General features: G+C 57.8%; 1 protein-coding gene across 2 annotated transcripts in view; it reads right to left on the minus strand.

Annotated features, from left to right (window-relative positions):
* Nucleotides 1–24,384, minus strand: part of COL18A1 (collagen type XVIII alpha 1 chain) — a 97,214-nt gene that overhangs the window by 45,109 nt on the left and 27,721 nt on the right. Inside the window, exon 1 of one of the 2 annotated variants that reach the window (XM_074389432.1) lies at nucleotides 7,586–8,225. The exons of the other annotated variant lie outside the window; for it this stretch is intronic. Within the exon in view, the coding sequence (XP_074245533.1) occupies nucleotides 7,586–8,204 (619 nt within the window). The 5' untranslated portion in view covers nucleotides 8,205–8,225. Of the gene's footprint in view, nucleotides 1–7,585; nucleotides 8,226–24,384 lie in introns of those variants that run through there. 2 annotated transcript variants of the gene reach the window in all.

Raw genomic sequence — 24,384 nt, forward strand, 5'->3', positions numbered from 1 at the left:
GTGTCTCTTCCCGAGAGCTAGAGTCTCCATCGGGGTTGGGCTCCAGCCCAGATCTCTCGGAGCTCCAGCCTCTGAGCTCTGGACGCAGCCAAGGTGCCCACGGGGAGTTTCCCCTGCACTTGACCTAGCTGGGTGGCATCCAAGCTGGACATCTGCACCTGATAAAACAACAATGCTGCTCCAGACTTGATTTCTTTTTCTTTCTTTTTGAGACAGACTTTCACTCTTATTGCCCAAGCTGTAGTAAAATGGCGTGATCTCAGCTCACTGCAACCTCCACCTCCCAGGTTCAAGTGATTCTCCTGCCTCAGCCTCCTGGGTAGCTGGGACTACCGGCATGTGCAACCACACCTGGCTAATTTTGTATTTTTAGTAGAGATGGGGTTTCTCCATGTTGGTCAGGCTGGTCTTGAACTCCCGACCTCAGGTGATCTGCCCTCCTTGGCTTCCCAAAGTGCTGGAATTATAGGCATCAGCCACTGTGCCCGGCCAAGACTTGATTTCTTGACAGAAAGAAACGTGTTTGAAAATGACTCTGGAGTATTCTGGGAAACGGCAAAAGGAAAGCACCAGGAATCCATCTCCCTGAGCAATTAACAAGTGCAAGGACAGAATCTGTCTCAGAACTCTTTCGGAACTCTGGAGTCTACTGAAAGTCTGCAACATCCAAAGGAAGGCTTGGACAATGACGGGTGGTTAATTTCGCTACACCCAGCTCTTAGCACAGTAGCCGCTGCACGTCCACCCCCACCCCCATTCCCACTGCGGGTGTCATATATGTGTTCAGAAGCAGCACCCACACAGCTTGTGGGAAACAGGGCAGCAAAAAGGGCCCTGCCCTGCAGACGTCGAGAACGTGTGCTCTCATCAGGTTGCTTGGGATCAGGAAGGCGCAGACAGAAAGCTGGGGCCATCACTTTACACTCGCTCTGTGGTTGCAAGCTTCCCCATCCAGCTGAAGTGACTTCAAGGGGATTTGGAGGGCTGGCACTGTTTTTCCTCCCTCATTTTTCTCTTATTCCTCCTTTGGGGCACAAACACTAAAGAACAGGGCATTGAAAAACAGCAGCACGTTAAGAGGAAAATTAGAAAGTGGCTGCAAGCACCCAGGGAAAGACCCAAGAAGACCCGACGTTCACACCTCAGGGAGATCTTTGGCACAGAGACAATTTCTTTTTAAAGTAACAGAAACAGTGAATGCTGGTGAAGGGTGAGAACTGACTTCCAAAGCTACATTACTGAATTCGAATGTTCGCTTTTTAACACAAAATCACAAGGCACACAAAGTGATAAAGTATATAGCACATTCAAAGGAGAAAAATAAATCAACAGAAGCTGTTCCTGCAGAATACCTGAGGGCAGATCTACTAGACAAAGACTTTAAAACAACTGTCAAAGTGAAGAAAGTAATGTGTGAACAAAATGGAAATATCAATAAAGAGTAAAAACCTCAAAAGAAACAAAAAAGAAATTATAGAAATGAGAAGTGCAACAGCTGAAATTAAGAACATCACTAGAGGAGCTGGAAGGTGATTTGAGCAGACAGAAGAATTAATCAATGAGCTTAAAGATAGGATAATGGGAATTATCAGATAAAAGATGAATGAAAGGTGAAAAGAGCCCAAGGGCCATGTGGGCCACCATCACGAGACAAGAAAGCACGCACGCTGTGGGAGCTGCAGAAGGAGAAGAGAAAAAGAAAGGTGCAGAGAGACTATCGGAGAAAATAATGCCTGAAAACTTCTCATTAATATAAACAGTCAAGAAGTTCAGGGAACTCCAAGTAAGATGAACTCAAAGAGACCCACACCAAGATATGTTATGATCAAACTTTCAAAAAACAAAGAGAGAATCTTGAAAACAGCAAGAAAAAAGCAGGTGATCACATACAAGGACTTCTTAATAAGATTATCAGCAGATTTCTCATCAGAAAGAGAGGAAGCCAGAGGCAGTGAACCAATATATTCAATGTAATAAAAGAAAAAAAAAAAAGCTGTTCACCAAGGGTCCTATATCCAGCAAAACTGTCCTTCAAAAGCGAGGAAGAAATTGACATTCCCAGATAAACAAAAGCTAAGGAAGTCAACTGCCACTAGACCTACCCTGCAGGAAATGGTCCAGAAGGTGAAATGAAAGGGTCCTAGTCAGTAACAGTAACTCACATGAAGAAACAAAGATCTCAAAAAACGTAAACACATGAGTAACTATAAAAGTTAGTATTGCAACAAGTTTATAACTGCACTTTTTATGAACAAGCCTGGAGGACATTAAACTAAAGAAAATTAGGCAGGCACAGAAACAAACAGTGCATGATCTCACTTACATGTGGGATCTGAAAAGGTCACATTCACAGGAGAGCGCAGAATGGTGGTTGTCAGGGGCTGAGGTGTAGGAAGGACAAATGTGTGTGCACGCCGCAGGTGTGGCGGGCAAGAAGGGAGCCTCCAGGGGGCCCAGCAGCCTGGCTCTTCAGCATTGCCGCAGATGCAGGACAAGCAAGTGCCCAGCAGGGGAGCATCAGGAGACCAGCAGGCATCCACCCTAACGGTGCGGGACATCTGATGAGGGGCAGGGACCAGTGCCAGGATGGACGGTACCTGTGCACACAGTGGGGTACAACGGGGCACAGCTGCACCCCACTCCATGCATAGGCAACGGTGGCCTCCTTGACTTACTGACTAGTGTCCTTCATCTCACCGGTTGGACATCTCTGCAGGGAAGGTCTAGAGGCAATCACTCCCTTTGCTTTTGTTTATCTGGGAATGCCACCAGCCAGCCCACAGAGAGGAGGAAATGTGGCTGTTGGTTGAAGGGTACAAAGTTTCAGTTACGCAAGACGAGTTAAGTTCTAGAGGTCTAACGTACAGCATGGTGACTGCAGCCAGACTACGGTATTGTACACGGCACGCAAAGCTTGAGCAGCTCCTAAGTGTGCTCACCACGCACACACAGCAGTGACCAGTTGAAGTGACAGATGTCAACTAGTTTGACTGGCAATCATAACATTGTCTACTTTAAACATGTACGAAACTCAAATGTATGTAAGGACCAGCAGGGAGCCCCATTCAGAATGCTGTGCTTTTCATTCTGTCTGTGTCTGGTTCAGAATCACACAAGATCTTGAACCCACAGACAACGGCACCCGACAGGTGTGGGTGGGCCCTGGACACTCCAGCAGCAGTTCAATGCTGAGTCACTCTTGGTGCATCTGGGAAGATGGAAAATCTGTGAGAAGCTTAGACTGCACCGTCAAAAAAGGCCTGTAAGGTGCCAGGCGGTGAGAGAGAAGCATGTGTCGTTTTCCAGGGACTGGTCTTCTCTCCTTCAACCAAAGTTATGTGGAAACATCAAGTACATCAAAGCATTTTAAGGAACGGGAACATTTTCTCAAGTTCTACATTTCACTAAAGGAGCCGGAGGTAAGTTCCGTGTCCGGACACCTGTGCGCCAGTGGCGGGCCCACGAGGTAGGGAGCAGCTACAAAGAACAGCCCCTCAGGACCACGTGCGCTCCTGTGGCTGCCGTGGCCTCCCACTGACCTCCAAACAGCCAGTGACAGGGGTGGAGACAGGAGAGCACAGAAGCCCCAGCCCAGGGCCTGGGCACCACTCGCCAAGATCATGAGGCTTGTGCATCTGAGAAGAGCGACGTGGCCAGCGTGTGTAGACCCGTCTCGCGAGCGTCCTAGTGGCAGCTGCGCCCCGCTGAACCCCACTCTGTGCACAGACACCGTCCATCCCAGCACTGGCCCCTGCCCCTTGTCGGGCGGCCTGCACCCTGAGGGTAGGCGTCTGCTGGTCTCCGGGTGCTCCCGGCTGGGGACTCGCTAACCCTGCAGCAGCTGCGATGCTGATGAGCGCTCCGGGGCCAGGCTACCAGACCCTCCCTGAGGCTCACTTCCTGCCAGTCACACTTGCAGCATGCAGGTGAGTCTGCCCTTCCTAGTCCTCAGCTTCTCACCTGTAAACAGGAACAATACCCACCTCCCAGGTCAGAGGCCGCCTGCCTGTAGGATTCCTTAGAAATACCACTCACCTCTGCCATGGTCCCAGGGGCCAGGAAGGGTTTGGGAGGGCTCAGGAGGGGCGTAGAGAGCAAAGTCCCGAGCGCCAGGCACCCACTGCTGTGCTGTGGTGACGCTCCCACAGCCCTTGTGACCTGAGCTCTGGGTCGCTCACAAAGCCCCACGGGACAGACGGGACAGCCCAGGGGCTTCCTGGAGGCAGTGTCCTGGGCAGCCCAAGCCCAAACCCCGCTCACTCACCCTTGGCAGCTGCAGGAGGGAGAGCCTCCCTCCCCTGCGTGGGGGCCTCACTCCCCTCCTCGTGGGCCTGAGAGACAAGCCCGTGACACAGTGAAACCCTCCACAGGGTCCCTGCCTGTGTGCTGACCACGAGTGCACCCTCCCTTTGAGCACCCCCCACGCTCCAGCACAGCCACACCCCATGCTCTCCTGGAGGCAGGGTGGGGTGGGGGGGGCGGGCACACAGTGCAGTATCCAGACCAGGTGGAGGGGAGCCAGAGATGGAGCAGGGCTGGAGGCAGCAGGACCCCCCGACTCCCTCCCCTCAGGGGCACGTCCTTCCTGATCCCGGGGCCTGGACATGCCGCTGAGGCCTCCATGTTCACAGCCCAGCACCCCCAGTTCCAGGACCTCACAGCCAGCCCTGAGGGGTCAGGCACCAATGTGGGGAGCTGGGCTCCCCCTCCTCCTCCTGCCCCTCACCCAGGGCTGGGAGAGTCCAGCCCAACATGGAGGCCCAGCAGGAGTGGGGGCTCACCCCAGAGAGAAGCCTGGGCTGGGGATGAGCTGAGAGGCCAGAAGAGGGAGCAGGACCCTCACGTCCAGGCCACACCTGGGAAGGGGCTCCCTGCTGAAGCCCAAGGCTCACCTCTGGACAGAGGCCAGGCAGGCCATGAATGCAGATGGACAAGTACCCCAGGGCCCTGCGTGGGACATGGCCTCCCTCACACAGGGCCCTGCCAAGCTGTCCAGATGTTCAGTGAAAAGTCCCCTTCAGGCCACGCCACCAACCGGGCCAGCTGCGGTTACAGAAATTCCTCGCCCTCACAGCCCAGTAGACCCCAGCCCCCAAGCCACAAAGTTAAGCCTGACACCAGGAGACCGCCACCCGCCTGAGGCCGGCGCCTGTTCAGAGTGATCCCACAGTCTTGGCAGGCAAGGCCAGGGCAGGGTCGGGTGAGCAGGCCTGGCGTCTCCCCTCCCAGCCGGACGCTGGCCTGTCCACCTCTGTGGGCTTGCAGTGCAGGGGACGAGGTGGGCTGTGCTCGAGCCTGCTGGGGCTCCGTGACACTGGCCCTCCCCTCCAGGTAGGACGGCTCCTGCGGGGGCAGGGCTGAGCCCCCCATGCTTGGTGGGGAACAGGGCTTGGCCACCAGGTGGGTTGTGGCCGTAGGGCAGTGGGGACCTTGTGAGGCGGCTGGTGCTTGCTTAGTTAGGGTGTCGCAGGGACGGAGAATGAGCAGGACGCAGGAATCCACCTGCTTGCGGCAGTGCCAGCTGCCCTGGAGGTGACATCTAAGCTTCGGGCGCAGCCTCTGCCTCCCCCTGCCTCAGGAGAGCTCCAGCCCCAAGCTTTTGGGGCACATCCACCAGGGCCCCCCAGGGCAGTGCCTGTGACCCTCCTCAGAGCTTAGCCCTGACCCCGTGCAGCCTCCCCGCCGCCTGCCCCTCCATTCCAGCCCACGTGGGCTTCGCTCCTGGGAACACGTGCTGTCAGTACTTGTCCCTCCATGGCCCCCGGCCACATCCTAGGCCCTGCACTGGGTCTGCAGAGGCTCTGGGCTTTGCTGACAGAAACGGCCACTGACCCGAAACGCAAGGGGAATCATCCCTCACGGAGCCCGGCAGGTGGGTGTCCGCCAACATTTCCACCACAGGCACCCCCACCTTGGAGTCTGGCGCAGCCACCAACAGCCCCCACCAACCGGGTCCCAAAGCTCAAAGGGCAGGACCAAGGCCACTTCCGCTCAGCACCGCGGGGAGGACAGCAGGAGACCGAGCCCCTCGCCCTGCAGGGACACGGCCTCCGGCGGCCTCTCCTAGGAGACCGAAACCCTCGCCCTGCAGGGACACGGCCTCCGGCGGCCTCTCCTAGGAGACCGAAACCCTCGCCCTGCAGGGACACGGCCTCCGGCGGCCTCTCCTAGGAGACCGAAACCCTCGCCCTGCAGGGACACGGCCTCCGGCGGCCTCTCCTAGGAGACCGAAACCCTCGCCCTGCAGGGACACGGCCTCCGGCGGCCTCTCCTGGCCAAGGCTACCGGGCGCGCACAGCAGGCGGAGTCTGAACGGGGCAGGCACAGCTCAGGGGCCCCGTCCACCCTTGGACGCAGAGGAGGGAGCTGCTGGGGTCCTTCCGGGGCTGGCCCTGCCCCAGGGAGGTTAAAGACAGTCCCCCTTCCCGCCTCTTCCTGCTCCCCAAACACCCAGCCAGCACACTCGGGCTCCCAGCAGGCGCATCCGACCATGAGCTTAGGGGGAAGGACGACGCAGCCACACCTGGGCGGGAATCTCGGCTTCCTGGGGCGAGTCCTGCCACTGCCCCATGCCTCAGTTTCCCCTCTGTGACTTGGGGCTGCAGGTATCTCGGGACCATGGTGAGGACTAAATGCACTAAAACACCCAGGGAGCCGCGGGCCCAGGCACGCCGGTGGCAGTTCCTCCAGGTCTCTTCCTGTTCGGACCCGGCCCCCTCCCCACACGGGAGCCCCCCTCCCAGCCCTCCCACCTCCCGAGGGCCGCGGGCCCTGACGCAGACTCGGTGTGGGGGAGCCTGTACCAGGCTCACATCAGCCCCAACCGAGCTTACCTGGCAAGACAAAAGGGAACGGGTGGGGAGGCGGGCCAGCCAGTTACCTGCAGCCGGCCCAATGAACACACAGTACCCGTCCTCCCGGGTCGGGAGAGCGGCGCAGGCGACAGGCAGCCGGCCCACCCCCAGGCGGCTCCAGCACGCGTCCTGCAGGGCCTCGCAGAACTGGCGGCAGGGCGGTGGGGCAGGCAGCGGGACCCTGCCGCAGGGGGGTGCCAGCAGCAGGCAGAAGAACCAGGCGAGGAAGGGGTGGCAGTGCGTCAGCAGCAGGCCCTCCCACGCCCGCGCCGCGGCCCGCACCTGCTCGCCGCTCTCGTGGTGGAGGTGGTTGGGCAACCAGGAACGCGAGAAGCCCAGGCGGCCGCAGACTGGCAGGGAGGGCGGCAGGGGCAGGCAGCGGCCGAAGGGGGTCTCGGGGTCCGCTCCCAGCAGGGCAGAGTGATTAGTGAGACCAGGCCCCGAAGAGTCAGCCGCGGGGGAGACCCAAGCACCACTGTCCCGGATTAAGGTGGTGACTGCGACCTGAGACAGTGCGCCCGGGAGGCCAGAGGAGAAGGCAGAGGGGGCCGCGTGGCCCGGGAAGCCCGTCACCAGGGGATGCAGAAGAGGCGTGCGTGGGCGGGCGTCAGGGCGTCGGGGCTGCGGGCTGGGAGCGGGGGCGGCGGCGGGCCAGAGTCCTTGGCCATCCAGGTCCGAGAGGCTTCCCCAGGGAGGCGCCCTGCCCAGCGAGGAGGAGAGACAAGCTCTACCTGAGGACGGCAGCGGCCCTGGGGTTCCCGTGAGTGGTGCCAGGGGCCTGCCCAGGGAGGGAGGCGAGAGAGTGGGTGCAGGCAGGGTGCCAGCCTCGGTAGTGTGGGGGCCTGGAGAGCTCGGGGCACCACGACCAGGCCAGAGAGCAGTCCCATTCTCCCGGGGGGCGTCGGAGGGCCCAGGGAGGGCGAGGGGGCCCACAGGAGTCTCGAGGGCCAGCGTTTCCGCCCTGGCCTCGCTCTCAGTGGGAGTAGTGTCGTTCCACAGCTGGACAAAGCTCCGGATGCCTTCGGCCACGTTCAGGATCTCGGCTCCAACGCCGGCAATGTCCTCCTCCGGTGTGTCCGGGCTCTCGGCAGAAGTGGGGGTGTCCTGGCCGTCCTCCAGCACCTCTGAGGGTGACTTAGGGTTGCCAGGGGCTGTCTCTGGCTCCGTGGAACCATTCTGCAGGGCCACATGTGTGGTGGGGCCTGCTGTGGGCTTGGGGACCGTGGCAGCCGTGTGGCTGGTGTCCTTACTGGGCCATAGCCAGCTCAGGTCCAGCAGGTCAGCCTGGGCAGCTGCCAGGCAGCCCAAGAGCAGCAGCAGGATGCAGCGGCCGCTGGGGTCGGGAGCCATTGGCGCTGTGCAGCTGGAGCCGAGGGCGGCGTGAGGCCTCTGTGCCTGGAGGTGGGGCCAGCCAGGCTCCCGCCCTCCTGCCCTCCCCGCCCCGGGCAGGCTTCCCAACCTCTGGATGGCTCTGTCTCCCACCCTTCACTCTTGCAGAAGGAAAAAAGGCACCAGCCTCGGAATCAAGGTGCCCAGCACCCGAGGGTTCGCAACGTCCTTCCCATGGCCCTGCAGCGGCCCTGGGCCCCATGAGGACAGAGAGGCACTGTGCACAGTGTCCACAGGGTTCCAACGTGCTCCGCTAGGCACTGCCGGGCAGGGCTGCAGAGTCTCTGGAGGGGGTTCCAGGCCAGGACCCCAGCAGAGACCCCCAGCCCCTGCTCCCCCTCTGACCTGGAATGCCCAGAGATGCCTGACATGGAGTTACTGTGCTGTGGTAAACTTGGAACTGAACAAATGCTCAGCTTGTTGCGATGCCAATTCCACTGTTGCAATGGCTGCCCAAGTTCTAACATCCCGGGGAGGGGCTTGGAGTCTCTCAGCGGCTGTGCCTTCCCTCGGAGACTGGGCTTTACCTGCCTGGGACTATGTCCCTCTCAGCCCTTCCTGACCTTCTGCCCAGGAGATCAGCAACAGTGGAGCCCGGGGCCAGGGCAGGAATGCTGCCTTCTAGCCATGCTCAGCTCACGGGCCGAGACTGTGGCATCCTCCTTCCCCGCCTCAGTCTCCCCGTCCACAAAAGGATCCGATTAGACAGAACAGTCCACGAGTGAGTGACCCATGGGGCTGTGACGTATGAGTGGCTGCACAGCAGTGGGTGCTGTGTGCCCTACGCCCTCTGAGGACATGTGTGCGGCCCATTTTCCAGATGAAGAAACTGAGGCACAAGCCCACGGACCCAGCTCATGATCACGGAGGCCATTACAGGTGGAGCCAGAAGGAAACCAGGCAGCCTATGCAGGCGAGATCACTCACATGCATGCACTCACATGCACACACGTTACCACACACATGCTCACACACACATGTTCACATGTATGCACATACACACACTGGCCCGCAGTTTTCACCCCACAGTCTACCTCCTGAGGGTTCTGCAGGCCCACTCTCCCAGCCAGAGTCCCTCGTCACCCTGTCCCATCCAGGCTGTGTGACGGGTCGCAGCCACCCTCCCCTAGGGCTGGGGTCAGGAGCAGTGAGAGCGGCTGTGATGCCACAGCCCCACCACCTGTCCTGAGCTGTCCCCACTGTCCCCAGGGCAGGATGCCCAGTAGCCGTCAGACAATTGCTGTCCCCAGGGCAGGGCTGGGCTGCGTGGGATCCCAACTCGTTTCAAGCAGCTGAGCGCAGTGTCTTCTCGAGGGCAGGCATTGGCATACTGCAAGCAAATGTCGCGTCTCAGCGAGGCCTTGCTCCCAAAACGAATCCCCACACTGCTCAAACTCGTCTTAGAGATGCCCAGAGAACAGTCTCCTTGCTTGAAAACCAACTGTGCTGATGTGATTTTGTGCCTAAACACGCCTTCAGAAAGTCTCTGAACAGAAATTCCAGACACCGCCCCCCTCGCCCCCGTCACATCTCGGGGAGGGAACTCTGGGCTCTGCCTGTGGGGGATGCCCGGCCTCGCTGTCAGGGAGAGGATGCCCCCAGCCCCCCTTCCCGAAGGCTCTGTGCTCAGAGGATCACTGGCCAGCTGGGCTGGCCCTGCATTCACACCCCCAACATACAGCTCCTGGGCAGAGCCAGGTGAAAGGGACTCATGATGGCTGGCAACGGAGGGACAGCAGCTCCAGTCCTGGGGGCCACACTTGGAGGATGGCAGCAGCCCCACTGCGCCGAGTGCCACCCTGGCATCTGTGGGGTGCCCAGCTCCCTCCACCCTTCATCTGCCCCCGACTCCTGACCCCACCCTTCCAGCCCACTGTCCAGGACCTCTGGGTGCTCTGAGAGACTCCTGTCCACCATCCGGGGTTCTCTCCGCCAAGCTCCTCAGCAGCAGCACGCATTCAGCCTTCTCTTGGAAATCCCAGCCAGTGCAGCTCAGCCACAGCTCCACAGCTCAGCCCCTGGGATCCGGTTCTCACCAGAAGGCACCTGGCAACGGTGGCTACTACGTGAGCCTCCTCACACACGCCACTCACATGCACATGTGCTCACACACAAACACCTGCTTACACACACACATGTACACACCTGCTCAAACATGAACACATACACATCATGCCCAGCTCTGCCATCTGTCACATGTGAATACTCACACGCACACACAAGATCACACATGCACACACATGCTCACACATGCACATGCATGCTCACACAAGAATACACATGCAAGCTCAGCTATGCCATCTGTCACACATGAATACACATACACAAGCTCACACATGCTCACACATAAACACACATACATGCACATACACATGCTCAGCTGTGCCACCCATGTCACATGTGAATACTTACACACACATGCACACTCATGAAAACACACATATGCATACACATGCTCAGCTATGCCATCCATGTCACATGTGAATACACACACACAAGCTCACACGTACACACATGCTAACACACGTCCATATGCATGCCAGCTATTCTATCCATGTCACATGTGAATACATACATGCTCACACATGTGCACATGCTCACACACATACACATCCATATGCGTGCCCAGCTATGCCATGCATGTCACACATGAATACTCACATACACAAGTTTACACGTGCACATACAGCACACACACGTGCATATGCTCAGTATGCCATGTGTCACACGTGAATAGTCACACACAGGCTCACACATGCTAACACATGAACACATACACATGTACATATCCAGCTCTGCCGTGCCTGCTCACACAACCACTCAGAGGCTCGTGCACATTCACGCACACACACACACACAGGCAAGCACACTCAGCATGTGCCTGCGGTCTCAGAGAGCACCCTGGTGTCGCCCAAGTCCTGCCAGCAGCATAGCCAGGGATCCAGGCCTCCTGCCCAGCCCCCGCCCAGCTCCGCGTAAATGGCCCCTTCCAGGAGTCCGTGTGCCCAGGCGGTGCCATGAGCAGTGTGGACCAGGGTCGGGGTGGCCTCTTCCCCTCTGGTGGAGTGAGCGGAGAAGCTGAGGCGGGAGGAGCAGCACTTGGCAGTTTTCCTCGGCCCCCCTGGGGTGAGTGCAGCCTCCGGCCTGTTAAGAGACGGACAATGCACATGGTCATGAGGGACCCTGGGGTCTGCAGGGAGGCAGGAACTGCTTGGCTCCCACAGCAAACCCCAGCTTCCTCAGAGAACCCCAGCTCCCTCAGAAAACCCCGGGCAGAAAAGCGCATCACCCCTGCAAAGGCCAGTGGGGAGCTGGGGAAGAATGTGCTCCCCAACCCCGTGGGATTCCAGAAAGGTGGCATCACACAACACAGCCACCCAGCCATGTCCTCAGGCCCAGAGCCTGTGGGATCCTTTCTCTTGCTCTTAGTGATGAGAACAGGCAGGCGAAGGGGCTCCATGGAGGCCAGGCTGGCCCCGCTGCTGGGCTGGGCACCATCACAGCCTGCCCCAGTCTGTGCGGCTCGATCTTGGGTTGACGCCCTGCTCTACTCCCACGTAACCTGCTGAGAAAACGGGTGTCCTCCGAAGGCTACAGTGCTGCAGTGGCGCCGCGGCCCCGCTGGCTGGCCGTCTGGCCAGGGCACTGGAAATGTCTGCTGGAAGCCGAAGCCATGGGCAGCCCCCACACAGTCACTCCTGTCATAACGGCCTGCCCATTCCTGAGGCCTGAGGCGAACAGCTCAGAACCCCGCACCCCCAGAGGACCTGCTGTCCCCCCCAGAGCCGTCCTGCAGAGCTGGGGCAGCCCAGTACTCTGCTGAGGCGACAGTGAGCCAGAGCAGCCATGAGGGCCCTGGACCCGGCGGACCGGGGGTGCTGCCCCACCCGGAGCAGGCTCCTCCCTCAGCCTCCAGCGTCCACACAGCCATCAAGGGCTCACCACCGCCACGCCAGCCTCAGGCTCCGAACGCAGAAGAGGCTGGCAGCAGGGTGCAGGATAAGCACAGCTCAGGGAGCCTGGGACGCAGTGGGGGAGCCTGGGACGCAGCCGGGGGTGGGGAGCCTGGGACGTGGTGTGGGGGTGGAAGGCCTGAGATTCAGGGGGAGACCTGGGGCACGGGGGCAGGGGAGTGGCGGGGTAGAGGCCTGAGACACGGGTGGGGGTTGGGAAGCCTGGGACGCAGTCGGGGGGAAGCCTGGGACACGGAAGGAAGCGGGAGGCCCGGGACGCGGTGGGGGGACGGCGTGAGACTCAGGGGGGTAGGGGGTGGGGCCTGGCATGCAGTGGGAGGCCTGAGATGTGGGGGAGGGGTCAAAGGCAGTTGCTCAGTTTCAGAGGCTGAGGGACACCACCCACCATGAACACAGGTGCCAAGAACTGGGCCCCCCACCCCGGCCCCATCTGGTCTCCAGGAAGGTCCCACCCTCCCCTGCCTCCACCCTGCCCCAAGCCAGGGTTTGTCCTGTCTTGTTAGCCTGTCTGGTTTGGATTCCTAAAGAGTGTGGTCTTTTATTTTCCTTTTAAAAAAGGCACAAACACCCACACGTGAACAAAGGAAACTGGCTTGTCAGGGAAGGGGCCCGTCTCAGGGCTGAAGGCCCAGCCGTCGGGGAAGGGGCCCGTCTCAGGGCTGAAGGCCCAGCCGTCGGGGAAGGGGCCCGTCTCAGGGCTGAAGGCCCAGCCGTCGGGGAAGGGGCCCGTCTCAGGGCTGAAGGCCCAGCCGTCGGGGAAGGGGCCCGTCTCAGGGCTGAAGGCCCAGCCCCAGCTCTGAGGCTCCAGGCAGTTCAACCATCAGAGGCGCCCTTCTGCTCTTGGCCACCCCAGGCCTTGGCCTGTGGCAGGCAGCTCTGGGCTCCCTCCCCGTGGGCCTCCCACACCTTGGCCCTGAGGGTGACCCAAATGAGGGAGCCCGACCAACCCCGCCTAAGCCGCCCCTCCCCCACCTGAGCCACACCGCCTCAGCCGCCCCCGCCACCTGCGCCTGACCCCGACGCTCCCCCGAGCCCACAGTGTCCTGCAGAGCCCCCTCCAGTGTGCCCTCCCTCCCCTCCTGCCCCAGAGACCAGAGACTGTCCCAGGACAGGGTCAGGCCATAGCAGGGCTCCCAGAGACTCCAGGGTTGGGGAAGAGCTGGGCACTGCCGTTCCAGCACCCACTGCCCGTGGACACGTCCCCCAGGTGGCACAGACAGTCAGGTCTGGGCGCGACGGATACATCTCCAGCTCTTTTGAAGTGAAAACATGACTTTTCATCTCTCTGTGCTGCAGCTACTTTATGACTGTCCAAACTCTCCAAATGTGCTTCCTGCGCTCTGCGTTTTGTGGCTTTTTCAAACCACAACGATAAAGGCCAGAAGCTCCGAAATGCCCCCTGAAGGCCCCACTGCTAGGCCGGGACCTCCCACCAGACCTGGCAGCTGCCACAGCATGGCCAGTGGCACGACCTGCTGCTGCCTCCAGGTTCAGTGGCTGGAGGTGGCCGCGCGGTGGGAAGCCACGTGGCCAGGCCCGGGTCAAGGTCGCTGGACGCTTCCCTGTCGCCAAGCACGGGCGCCTGGAGACCCGCCGTGCTGGAGGGAGTGTGGCCACACCCCGTCTAATGTCCACCCCCAGGTTACAGCCTCCCTCACCCTCTGCTCAGTCCTCAGGGTGCCCTGTAACCCCATCCTCTCACCACAGTGGGGCAGAGTGAGGCTTCCCTCCATGATCACATGACGTGGCTCCTCTCAGCAGTTCCCTGGCTGCGCGCTCCCAGACCCAGCCCCACCCCTCCCCAGGCTCCGACGTCCCTACCGATGGCTTGGCAGAGCCCGGGGGCTACCAGATGGGGGCCCCTAGCTCTTCAACCCCAACCCTCCATGGGGTGATCACGAGCGGTGGGAGCCTTCTCAGCTCCTAAACTAATGCCAAGCGCAGTCTGGCGCTCAGTGGGCAGCCTGTCTCTTGGCCTCTCACCTGGCCAGTGGCAACTGGAAGCCCACGAGAGCCTGGCCCTCCCCTTGGGCCTGGTGCAGCTGCCACCCCCAGGGGCCCATCCTTGGGAAGGCCACCAGAGCCACAGGAGACAGGTCACTGGTAAAGGGTCATAAGCAGGGCAGCGGGGCCTGAGGCAGGAGCAGCATGAGGATCAAAGCGATGCAGGAAAAGGCACATTAGACACCTTCCTGGGGACAGCGGCCACCTCTACCTCCAACCGGAGGCCGTGGGAGGACATGTGTCCCCCATACCGCTCTCCACAAAGCCTGCACCTAAACACCAGCACACAGGTGAGTGAGTCCAGGCTGCAGGACAGATGCTCCCACAGACACCCAGCTGGACTCCCAGAAACACCCAGGCCAGGAAGAAGGCAGTGGGTGGCAGGGCAAGAGCGGCTGCTCCAGCATCAGCAGACTACAGAGCAGGACACTCATGCAACATGTGGTCTCCGGTGGCTCCAGGGCTGCCAAAAGAAACACAGGCCAGCGCGGCAAAGGGCGCAATGGAGTGCACGTGGACGCATACCCATATCCACACACACCCTGCCCACGCGAGGAGGGACAGCATTACTGCGGAATTCTCAGGCGTGATGATGACATCGCGGTTCTGTGGGAGAATGTCCTTATTCTTGGGACATGCACACAAGAGTGCATCTACAGAGCAACAGGTGGAGAAGCTGCCACTTACCTCACCGAGAGGGTGTGTGCGTTTGCATGTGGATATGGATGTGTGTGGATATGGATGTGTGTGGATGTAGATGTATGTGTGAATATGGATGAGTGTGAATATGGATATGTGTGGATACGGATGAGTGTGATATGTGTGTGGATATGGATGTGTGTGGATATGGGTGTGATATGGGTGTGTGGATATGGATGTGTGTGGATGTGGGCATGTGTGGATATGAATGTGATGTGTGTGTGAATATGGATGTGTGTGGATATGGATGTGTGTGGATGTGGATGTGTGTGGATATGGATGAGTGTGATATGTGTGTGTGGATATGGATGTGTGTGGATGTGGGCGTGTGTGGATGTGGGTGTGTGTGGATATGGATGAGTGTGATGTGTGTGGATATAGATGTGTGTGGATATGGGTGTATGTGGATATGGGTGTGATATGGGTGTGTGTGGATATGGATGACTGTGATGTGTGTGTGGATATGGGTGTGTGGATATGGATGTGTGTGGATGTGGGTGTGTGTGGATATGAATGTGATGTGTGTGTGAATACGGATGTGTGTGGATATGGATGTGTGTGGATGTGGGAGTATGTGGACATGGATGAGTGTGATATGTGTGTTGGATATGGGTGTGTGTGGATATGGGTGTGATATGGATGAGTGTGCATATGGGTGTGTGTGAATGAGTGTGCACATGGATACATGCACACAAGGATATCTGTGGAGTGGACTGCGTGTGGGTTAGGTGTGCATATAGACAAGCATGTGTCACCTGTGGGTGTGGGTATGTACAGGTGCATAACGGATGTGTGCAGATATGCAGGTGGAGGTGCAGGGAGACGATATGCTTGTGTATGCACGTGCATGGACACCTGCATACATGGGTATGTGTGCACAGTGTGTGCACGTGGATGTGGACACGATAGAAAGCGAGTGCTTGGGGAAAACGTCGCAAGTGTTTGCTTGTGAGTCTAACGGAAGGGTGTGTCTGAGCATTTTCTGATCATCCTACCAACTTCCATGCAGGTTTGAAATGTTTTCATAGGATGTTTGTAGAGAAAATAGACGTTTCTTCCTGACGACTTCTGGCCAACTCCCTATGCCAGCCCTACCTCTGGCAGTGCCAGTGACTCACCGGAAGGTGGGAAGAAACGATTTTCAGACATCGATCCGTGTCCCCTGGGGCTCCGTGTGGGTGTCAGTCCCGGCACGCCTTCAAAGCCTTGTTACTCCTCCCAGCCCGAGGAGGCTGGCAGGAGACACTGCCTCCGTCTTCTCCTGAATGCTGCAGCAAGAAGGGCCAACGGGTGGGGCGCAGTGGGGCCACGAGACTCACCAGTGTCTCCTGCTTGGTGTTGTAAAGTTCACTGAGGCAAAATAAAAGATCTCGATGTGCTCTATAGGCTCTAAGGCAGGCATCCCCAAACTTTTTACACAGGGGGCCAGTTCACTGTCCCTCAGACAGTTGGAGGGCCGCCACATACTGTGCTCCTCTCACTGACCATCAATGAAAGAGGTGCCCCCTTCCTGAAGTGCGGTGGGGGGCCGGATAAATGGCCTCAGGGGGCTGCATGCGGCCCGCGGGCCGTAGTTTGGGGACACCTGCTCTAAGGGAACCATCCACACTCTACCCCAAAACAAAGCAGGTATTTTCAGACTCCAACAACTTCAAGAGCCAAGTGGTCTCCGACTTTGTTCTTCTCCAAGATTGCTTTGGCCGTTCTGAGTTCCTCAAAATTCAATTTAAGTATTGGGGTCATCTTGACAATTTCTACAGTGGCGACAATTTCTACACACAACTCCTGCCAGTGGGGATTCTGGCAGGAGTTGTGTGGACTCTAGTTGATTTAGGGACTACTGCTGTCTTCCAATACATAACCAGGGGATGACTTTCCATTTATTTAGATCTTCCTTAATTACTTTCAAGGTCGTTTTGTAATTTTCAGAGTAAAATTCTTGTTGATGCTGTTGTAAATAGATTTTTCTTTCTTACTTTCATTTTTGAATTGTTCATTCCAAGTATAAATAAATACAATACGTTTTTCTCTTCTGATCTTGTACCCCGCAAACTTGTTGAGCTCATTTATCAGTACTAACAATTTTTTTTTGTAGATTAATTAGGAAAAAACTGTATTTTTAGAGGAACAATAAAAAACTATTTTTAGAGGCCAGGAGTTTTATATAATATATATAAGATCTGGCCTCTAAAAATACAGTTTTACTTGTTCCTTTCCAATCTGGATATCTTTTATTTCTGCTTGCCTACCTTCCCTGGCTAGAAGCCCCAGTTCAATGTTGAACAGAAGGGGCACTCGGGAGCATCCTTGCCTTGCTCCTGGTCTTAGGAGGAAAACATCGCTCCTTCACCTCAAGCATGGCGTCAGCTGTGGGCTTTGTCTCAGGCGCTCTTCACCAGCTTGTTGAGAGTTTTCTTTTTCATGAATAGTGTTGAATTTTGTCAGATACTTTCTCTGCACCTGTTGAGATGATCAGGTGATTTTTACTTTTTATTCTATCGATAGAATGTATTATATTGATTTTTGAAGTGTTAAACCAAACTTGAATTCCTGGGGAAAATCCCACTTAGTCATGGCGAATCTTTTTTTATATGTTGCTGGATTTTGTTTATTAGTAGTTTACACAAGGATTTCTGTGTCCATATTCGTAAGATCAGTTTGTCTGCAGTTTTCTTTTTTTGGCGATGTCTTTGATTATGGTATCAGAGTAATATTGGTCTCATAAAATAAACTGGGAAGTGTTTCCCACTCTCCTAGTTTTTGGAAGAGTTTGTGAGGACTGGTTTTCATTCTTTAGATGCTTGGTAGAATGCAGCTGGGAAGCTCTCCAGTCCTTGGCTTTCCTTTATGGGTGTTTTTGGATTACTAATTCAACGTCTTCACTTGTTATACATCTATTCACATTGTCTATTTCTTGTTGAATCAGTTTGAGCACTTTGCACCTTTCTGGGAATTTTTCCATTTCATCTGCTATCTGGTTCGTTCATAGTATTGGATGAAAAAAAGTCCAAGGACTTACACTCCCAATTTTAAAAGTTACTACAAAGCGATGGTAACAGGACAGTGTGGGCGTGGTGCAAGGACAAGACACGTACATCAGTGCAGTGGAACTGACGGTTCTGTAATAAACTCACAAACCTATGGTCAACTTGCTTTTGACAAGAATGTTGAGACTGTTCGGTGAAGAAGGAAAGAGGAGCCAAACGGTGCTGGGCCAGCTGAACAGACACACGCAAAAGGGCGAAGCTGGATCCCTGCCTTCCACTGCATGGAGCTATTAACTTGAAACAGACCTAAATGTAGGAGCTAAGACAGAAAACCTTCTGAAGGTTTCCTTCTTCATAACCTTAGATTTGGCAAAGGATTCGTACATGAGACAGCAGCCCAAGTGACAAGAGAAAAATAGATCAACTGGACTTCATAAAAATGTTAAAGTTTTGTGCTTCAAAAGACACCATCAAGAAAGCGAAATGACAGCCCACGGAATGGGAGAAAATATTTATGATCCGTGTATGTGAGGAAGCAATTCTGTCTGGACGATGCAAAGAACCCAGAACTCAACAACGAGAGACTGTGCAACGGAAAGCGGGCAAGAATCGGAGTAGACATTTCTCGAAACACAAATTGCCAACAAGCACAAGAAAAGATGTTCGACAGGATCAGCGGCCACGAAAACACAAATGAAAACCACGAGATATGCTTCACACCCAAGACAAGCTGGAATCAAACAGTCAGAGAAAAGCAAGCCACAGCAGGGCAGCAGAGAAATCGGAACTCAAGGCTGCCAGAGGGCGTGAGCTGGCGCAGACACCTGGGGAACAGGCGGGCGTTGCTCACTGGGCACATCGTTACCGTGGTCCCCGCAATTCCGCCTTCAGTATAAACCCAGGAGAAATGAGACACGTCCACGTGGAAACCTGAACACAAGTGTTCACGGCAGCACCGTCCATCACGGCTAGAAGGTGGAAACCACTCAGAGGTCCCCCAACTGCAGAAGGGACATGCACAGTGTAGGGTCTCCCCCAGCAAGGAACAAAGCCGCAGCACAGGCTGGAACGCAGACGGACCCAGAAACCACACTCCAGGGGAGAAGCCAGACAGAAAGGACAACACGTTCCATGATTTAATTTCTACGGAAGCTCCGAAAAGAGAACCCCGGGACGGAAAGGAGATGAGCGGGGCCAGGACTGCAGGAAGGGCAGTGGCGGAAAGTGGGGGATGGCGGAAAGTGGGGGACGGCAGAAAGGGGGGGACGGCGGAAAGGGGGGGACAGCGGAAAGGGGGGGACAGCGGAAAGGCTTCTCTGCAGTGATGAAACGTTCCACGGTCGACGGGGATGATGGTGGCACAGATTTTTGAATATACTAAAAAACCACTGGATTGTACACTTCAAATGAGTGAATCGTATAGTGTACGAATTACATTTCAATAAAGCCACTGTAAACAACCAAGGGAGACCCACGCACATTTTCCAAACCACACAATCCTTAATGCTGCTTAATTTGTTATTAATTCCATTTTGAGTGAGATGGATTTTTTTCACATATTTTATGAAAGTGTTTCTCTTATGAATTCCTGTGCTTTTAAAACTCTTTTGTAGGGCCGGGCGCGGTGGCTCAAGCCTGTAATCCCAGCACTTTGGGAGGCCGAGGCGGGTGGATCACGAGGTCAAGAGATCGAGACCATCCTGGTCAACATGGTGAAACCCCGTCTCTACTAAAAATACAAAAAATTAGCTGGGCATGGTGGTGCGTGCCTGTAATCCCAGCTACTCAGGAGGCTGAGGCAGGACAATTGCCTGAACCCAGGAGGCAGAGGTTGCGGTGAGCCGAGATCGCGCCATTGCACTCAGCCTGAGTAACGAGAGTGAAACTCCGTCTCAAAAAAAAGAAAGCAAAACAAAACAAAACAAAACAAAACACTCTTTTGTAAAGGGAGTATTCATCATTTTTTAAAACCAGGGTATGGACACGGAGTCACCTTTGCTGCTGGCCTGGTACCAGCGTGTGGCTTTCTCCTGACGCGTCGGTCACATTTCCCCCGGGCGCCTCTGTTGCCCCAAACGACCCGGCTCTCAGAGCCACTCTCGCCGACACCTGATGCTCACGGCTGGGATTTATCCAGGGCTCCTGTGTCCACGCACTGTGGAACCACGCTCCACACACTAGGGAGCATGCACCTCACAATCATCCTAGGACACGCATTCATTTTACAGCCAGAAAACCAAAAGTCCGGAATGACCAGCCAGCCCCAGCCCCACGCCTCACCACACCCCTGCAACCCCCGCCCCCCTACGCGCACTGCCCGTCATTCACTCTGCAGGCCCCACACCTCACTACACCCCTGCATGCCACACCCTTCATTCATGCCACCACCACTGCCCTTCATTCAGCCCGCACCCACACCCGGGCTCCTGCTGCAAGCCCAGCCTGCTCTCAGCACTGAAGATGCAAAAGGGGAGGGTCTCAGCCCTTGTGGCTTCTGTGCCTGGCACAGTGAATGGAGAGGTGATTTCGGGAGGCAGGAGGTGCCACGGAGCACACAAGCCACGGTGGAGAGGGTGGAGGGCACCATGCCAACCATGCCAGGCCAGAATGTGCAACAGGGAAGGGGCCAAGCAGAAGACGAGAGACAGCAGCCACGTGGCAGCCAGGGAAGCACGTTCCCCACAGAGGGCCACCAAGTTCTTGTGTGGCAACGTGGCCTTCCGAGCCAGACACCCACTCGGCCTGCAACATCCTGGCCACCCAAAGGAGGACAAGCAGCCCCAGCTGCCATCGGGAGGACGGTCCCCTTCCTAGGAGTCTGGAGGGCCACCTGGTGTCCAGCGTCCCCGGGACGTGTCTAGGGGCTCCCTCTGCAGTTACAGGCATCTCTCTCTGGTTCTGCCGCCCCGCCGTTCCTCTCTGCCAGCAGGGCCGCAGCGCTCTCGTAAAGACTCTTCACCAGGAAATTCACACTGGACTTGTGTTCTCACTGAGGCCTCCCCGGGGACCCGGCTGCAGCCCGGGATGTGATGGGCATGTACAGGACCACCCAGAGGCGTCACCCTTCGCCCACGTGGGAGAAAAAGGGCTGCCTGCCAGACAACAGCTCAGCACAGTCCACAGCCCGGGGCCTCCTAGATCCTGAGAGACCACGGTGCAAGGAGGCGGCCCTTGGCTCAAGGCTCCCAACCCTGGAGGGGGTGCGGGCGGCGGCAAAGCATCTCCACCAGCAGGACTCACTGCTGTGATGCCGAGCTGGGCTGCGAGGGCCAAGCAGGAGAAAAGGGTGGGCGGCCTCTCAAGCTGGTGAGGCCCACTTCGTTTTCAAGGGTCTACCAGATTGCTCATTAACTGGGTTTTCTCATGGAAGGTCCCAGGGCGGGCTCACAGCCAGGTTCCCACAGGGCTGCCAGACCCGCCCAGGCCCCGGCTGTGACAGCCACACTCATGTCTGTTGGGGCCATGGGGTAAATACCTCCCAGGCGCCAGGACCCGTGCTGGACGCGACACCCACCTGTCCTCAGGGAATCCGCCCTGCACTGGAACCCCACCCACACCGGGACCTCCGGCCTTGTGCCTGCTCAGGGACACCCGGCTGACCAGGGCAGGCCGGACCTCGAAGCAGGCTGGGGTCCCAGGCCCCGCTCTGACCGCAGACCACCCCTCATCCCCGTCGGCTCCTTGCCACAGGACCTCGCCTCACTGCAAATACCTAGACATCATCACCAATGTGGAAAGCAGGGCTTGCTGGGAGGAGAGGGACGGGCAGGTGGCCGGCCTGGGGCACACCCTCAGCAAAGCAGCCCCGGCCTGGGAAAGACCCAGGCCCATGAGCTGCTGAGGGGCCACTGTGGGGTCACCTCCCAGCTCGTGCCCTGGAAAGTGAAGGCGGGGGCATGATGCCCTGGAGCCTGCAGCTCCTCCTGCGCCACACCCGCCCTGCCTTCCGACGCTCCCGATCACGCCTTTGACTGTGGGACTCCATCATCCTGCTGGGCCTCACCCTACTGACGAGGGGACAGCCTGCACTGTGGGCCCCAGCCTGGCTGTTGGCCCCTATGCCTGGGCCTGCTCGTCCAAAGGGGCACATTCCTGCTGCTGCCCGACGACAGACACCAGGATGCCCAGGAGGTGGCAGAGGCAGAGGGGGAGGGAGACGGTGCCTGCCCAGCTGAGGATGCGAGTGTGGGTGGGCTCGGGGCAGGGACACCATGGCGAGGAGACAGGTGGGGGGTGACGCAGAGCCAGAGAGTGAGGGCCCTCCCCAAAACTGCCACACAGCCTCTGCGGCTTCACCATTTTCATCACACTCTACAGTTACAAAATTACACTCACAGGTGGGATTTAAAACAGAGGAGAGAAACAGCAAGGCACGGGTGTGGCAGGGGCAGGGTTTCCTCACCTGCACCCTGTGCCAGGGCAGCGTCACCCACTCAAGGGCACAGCTGAGTTGCAGGACGGTGCGGTCAAGAACAAGTGGGCCCCCCTACAGGACTGTGTGGATGAGGGCAGGGTGACCTCTCCTAGGACTGTGTGGATGAGGGTGAAGGGAACCCCCAGGACAGTGTGGATGAGGGTAAAGGGACCCCCCAGGACTGTGTGGATGAGAGTGGGGTGACACCCCAGGACTGTGTGGATGAGGGTGAGGTGACCTCTCCCAGGACTGTGTGGATGAGGGTGAGGTGACCCCCAGGACTGTGTGGATGAGGGTGAGGGGACTCCCCAGGACTGTGTGGATGAGGGTGAGGGGACTCCCCAGGACTGTGTGGATGAGGGTGGGGTGACCCCCAGGACTGTGTGGATGAGGGTGAGGTGACCTCTCCTAGGACTGTGTGGATGAGGGTGGGGTGACCCCCCAGAACTATGTGGATGAGGGTGAGGTGACCTCTCCCAGGACTGTGTGGATGAGGGTGAGGGGACCCCCCAGAACTGTGTGGATGAGGGTGAGGGGACTCCCCAGGACTGTGTGGATGAGGGTGAGGGGACTCCCCAGGACTGTGTGGATGAGGGTGAGGTGACCCCCAGGACTGTGTGGATGAGGGTGGGGTGACCCCCAGGACTGTGTGGATGAGGGTGAGGTGACCTCTCCCAGGACTGTGTGGATGAGGGTGAGGGGACTCCCCAGGACTGTGTGGATGAGGGTGAGGTGACCCCCCCAGGACTGTGTGGATGAGGGTGAGGGGACTCCCCAGGACTGTGTGGATGAGGGTGAGGTGACCTCTCCCAGGACTGTGTGGATGAGGGTGAGGTGACCCCCAGGACTGTGTGGATGAGGGTGGGGTGACCCCCAGGACTGTGTGGATGAGGGTGAGGTGACCTCTCCTAGGACTGTGTGGATGAGGGTGGGGTGACCCCCCAGGACTATGTGGATGAGGGTGAGGTGACCTCTCCCAGGACTGTGTGGATGAGGGTGAGGGGACCTCCCAGAACTGTGTGGATGAGGGTGAGGTGACCCCCCAGGACTGTGTGGATGACAGTTAGGTGACCTCCCCAGGACTGTGTGGATAAGGGTGGGGTGACCCCCCCCCCAGGACTGTGTGGATCGGGGTGAAGTGACCTCCCCAGGACTGTGTGAACAAGTGTGCAGTGTGGGGAGGTCAGCTGTCTGCCTTCACTGCAGGCTCTGGGCTGGGCTTTCTTGAGGGTTGAGTGGGTCTGGCTGTGTGAAGTGGTGGGCAGAGCCCCTCATCCACACAGTCCTGGAGGGTCCCTTCACCCTTCTGTACCCCACAGCGGCTGTGAAAAGCCCAAAAGACGCAGAGTCCTCTCCCTGGAGTGGGGGTCCTGAGAGGTCACCAGGCCTGCGCTTTGGCAGGGAGAGACCCCAAGACCCCGTGGCCCCTGTGCTGAGGGCAGCCCCCCTGGACTCCCATGGCCTTGGGGGTGGCTGGGGGCTCCTCCAGATTCTGCCCAAGTGGGGAGATGGGAGGTTGCTCTGAGTCCCAGGGCCGGGCTGGGAGGGGGAGGCAGGTGTCCCTGGGGTTTGCTTCCCATGGGCACACAGCGAGGTCTCTGTCAGTCTTGGCACAGCGGGAGAACTGCTGAGCCTCCTACACGTGAGCATCCGTGGTTCCCACCCATGATAATGTCTGAGGGGTCTGGCTGGGAGCTGAGGGGTCTGGCTGGGAGGTGCGGGGCCGGGCTGGGAGCTGAGGGGTCTGGCTGGGAGCTGAGGGGTCTGGCGGGGAGCTGAGGGGTCTGGCGGGGAGGTGCGGGGTCGGGCTGGGAGCTGAGGGGTCTGGCTGGGAGGTGCGGGGCCGGGCTGGGAGCTGAGGGGTCTGGCTGGGAGGTGCGGGGCTGGGCTGGGAGCTGATGGGTCTGGCTGGGAGCTGATGGGTCTGGCTGGGAGCTGAGGGGTCTGGCTGGGAGCTGAGGGGTCTGGCTGGGAGGTGCGGGGCCGGGCTGGGAGCTGGGGGGTCTGGCTGGGAGCTGAGGGGTCTGACTGGGAGCTGAGGGGTCTGGCTGGGAGCTGAGGGG

This window comes from Saimiri boliviensis, chromosome 18 (assembly GCF_048565385.1).
Source record: "Saimiri boliviensis isolate mSaiBol1 chromosome 18, mSaiBol1.pri, whole genome shotgun sequence".
Lineage (NCBI taxonomy): Eukaryota > Metazoa > Chordata > Mammalia > Primates > Cebidae > Saimiri > Saimiri boliviensis.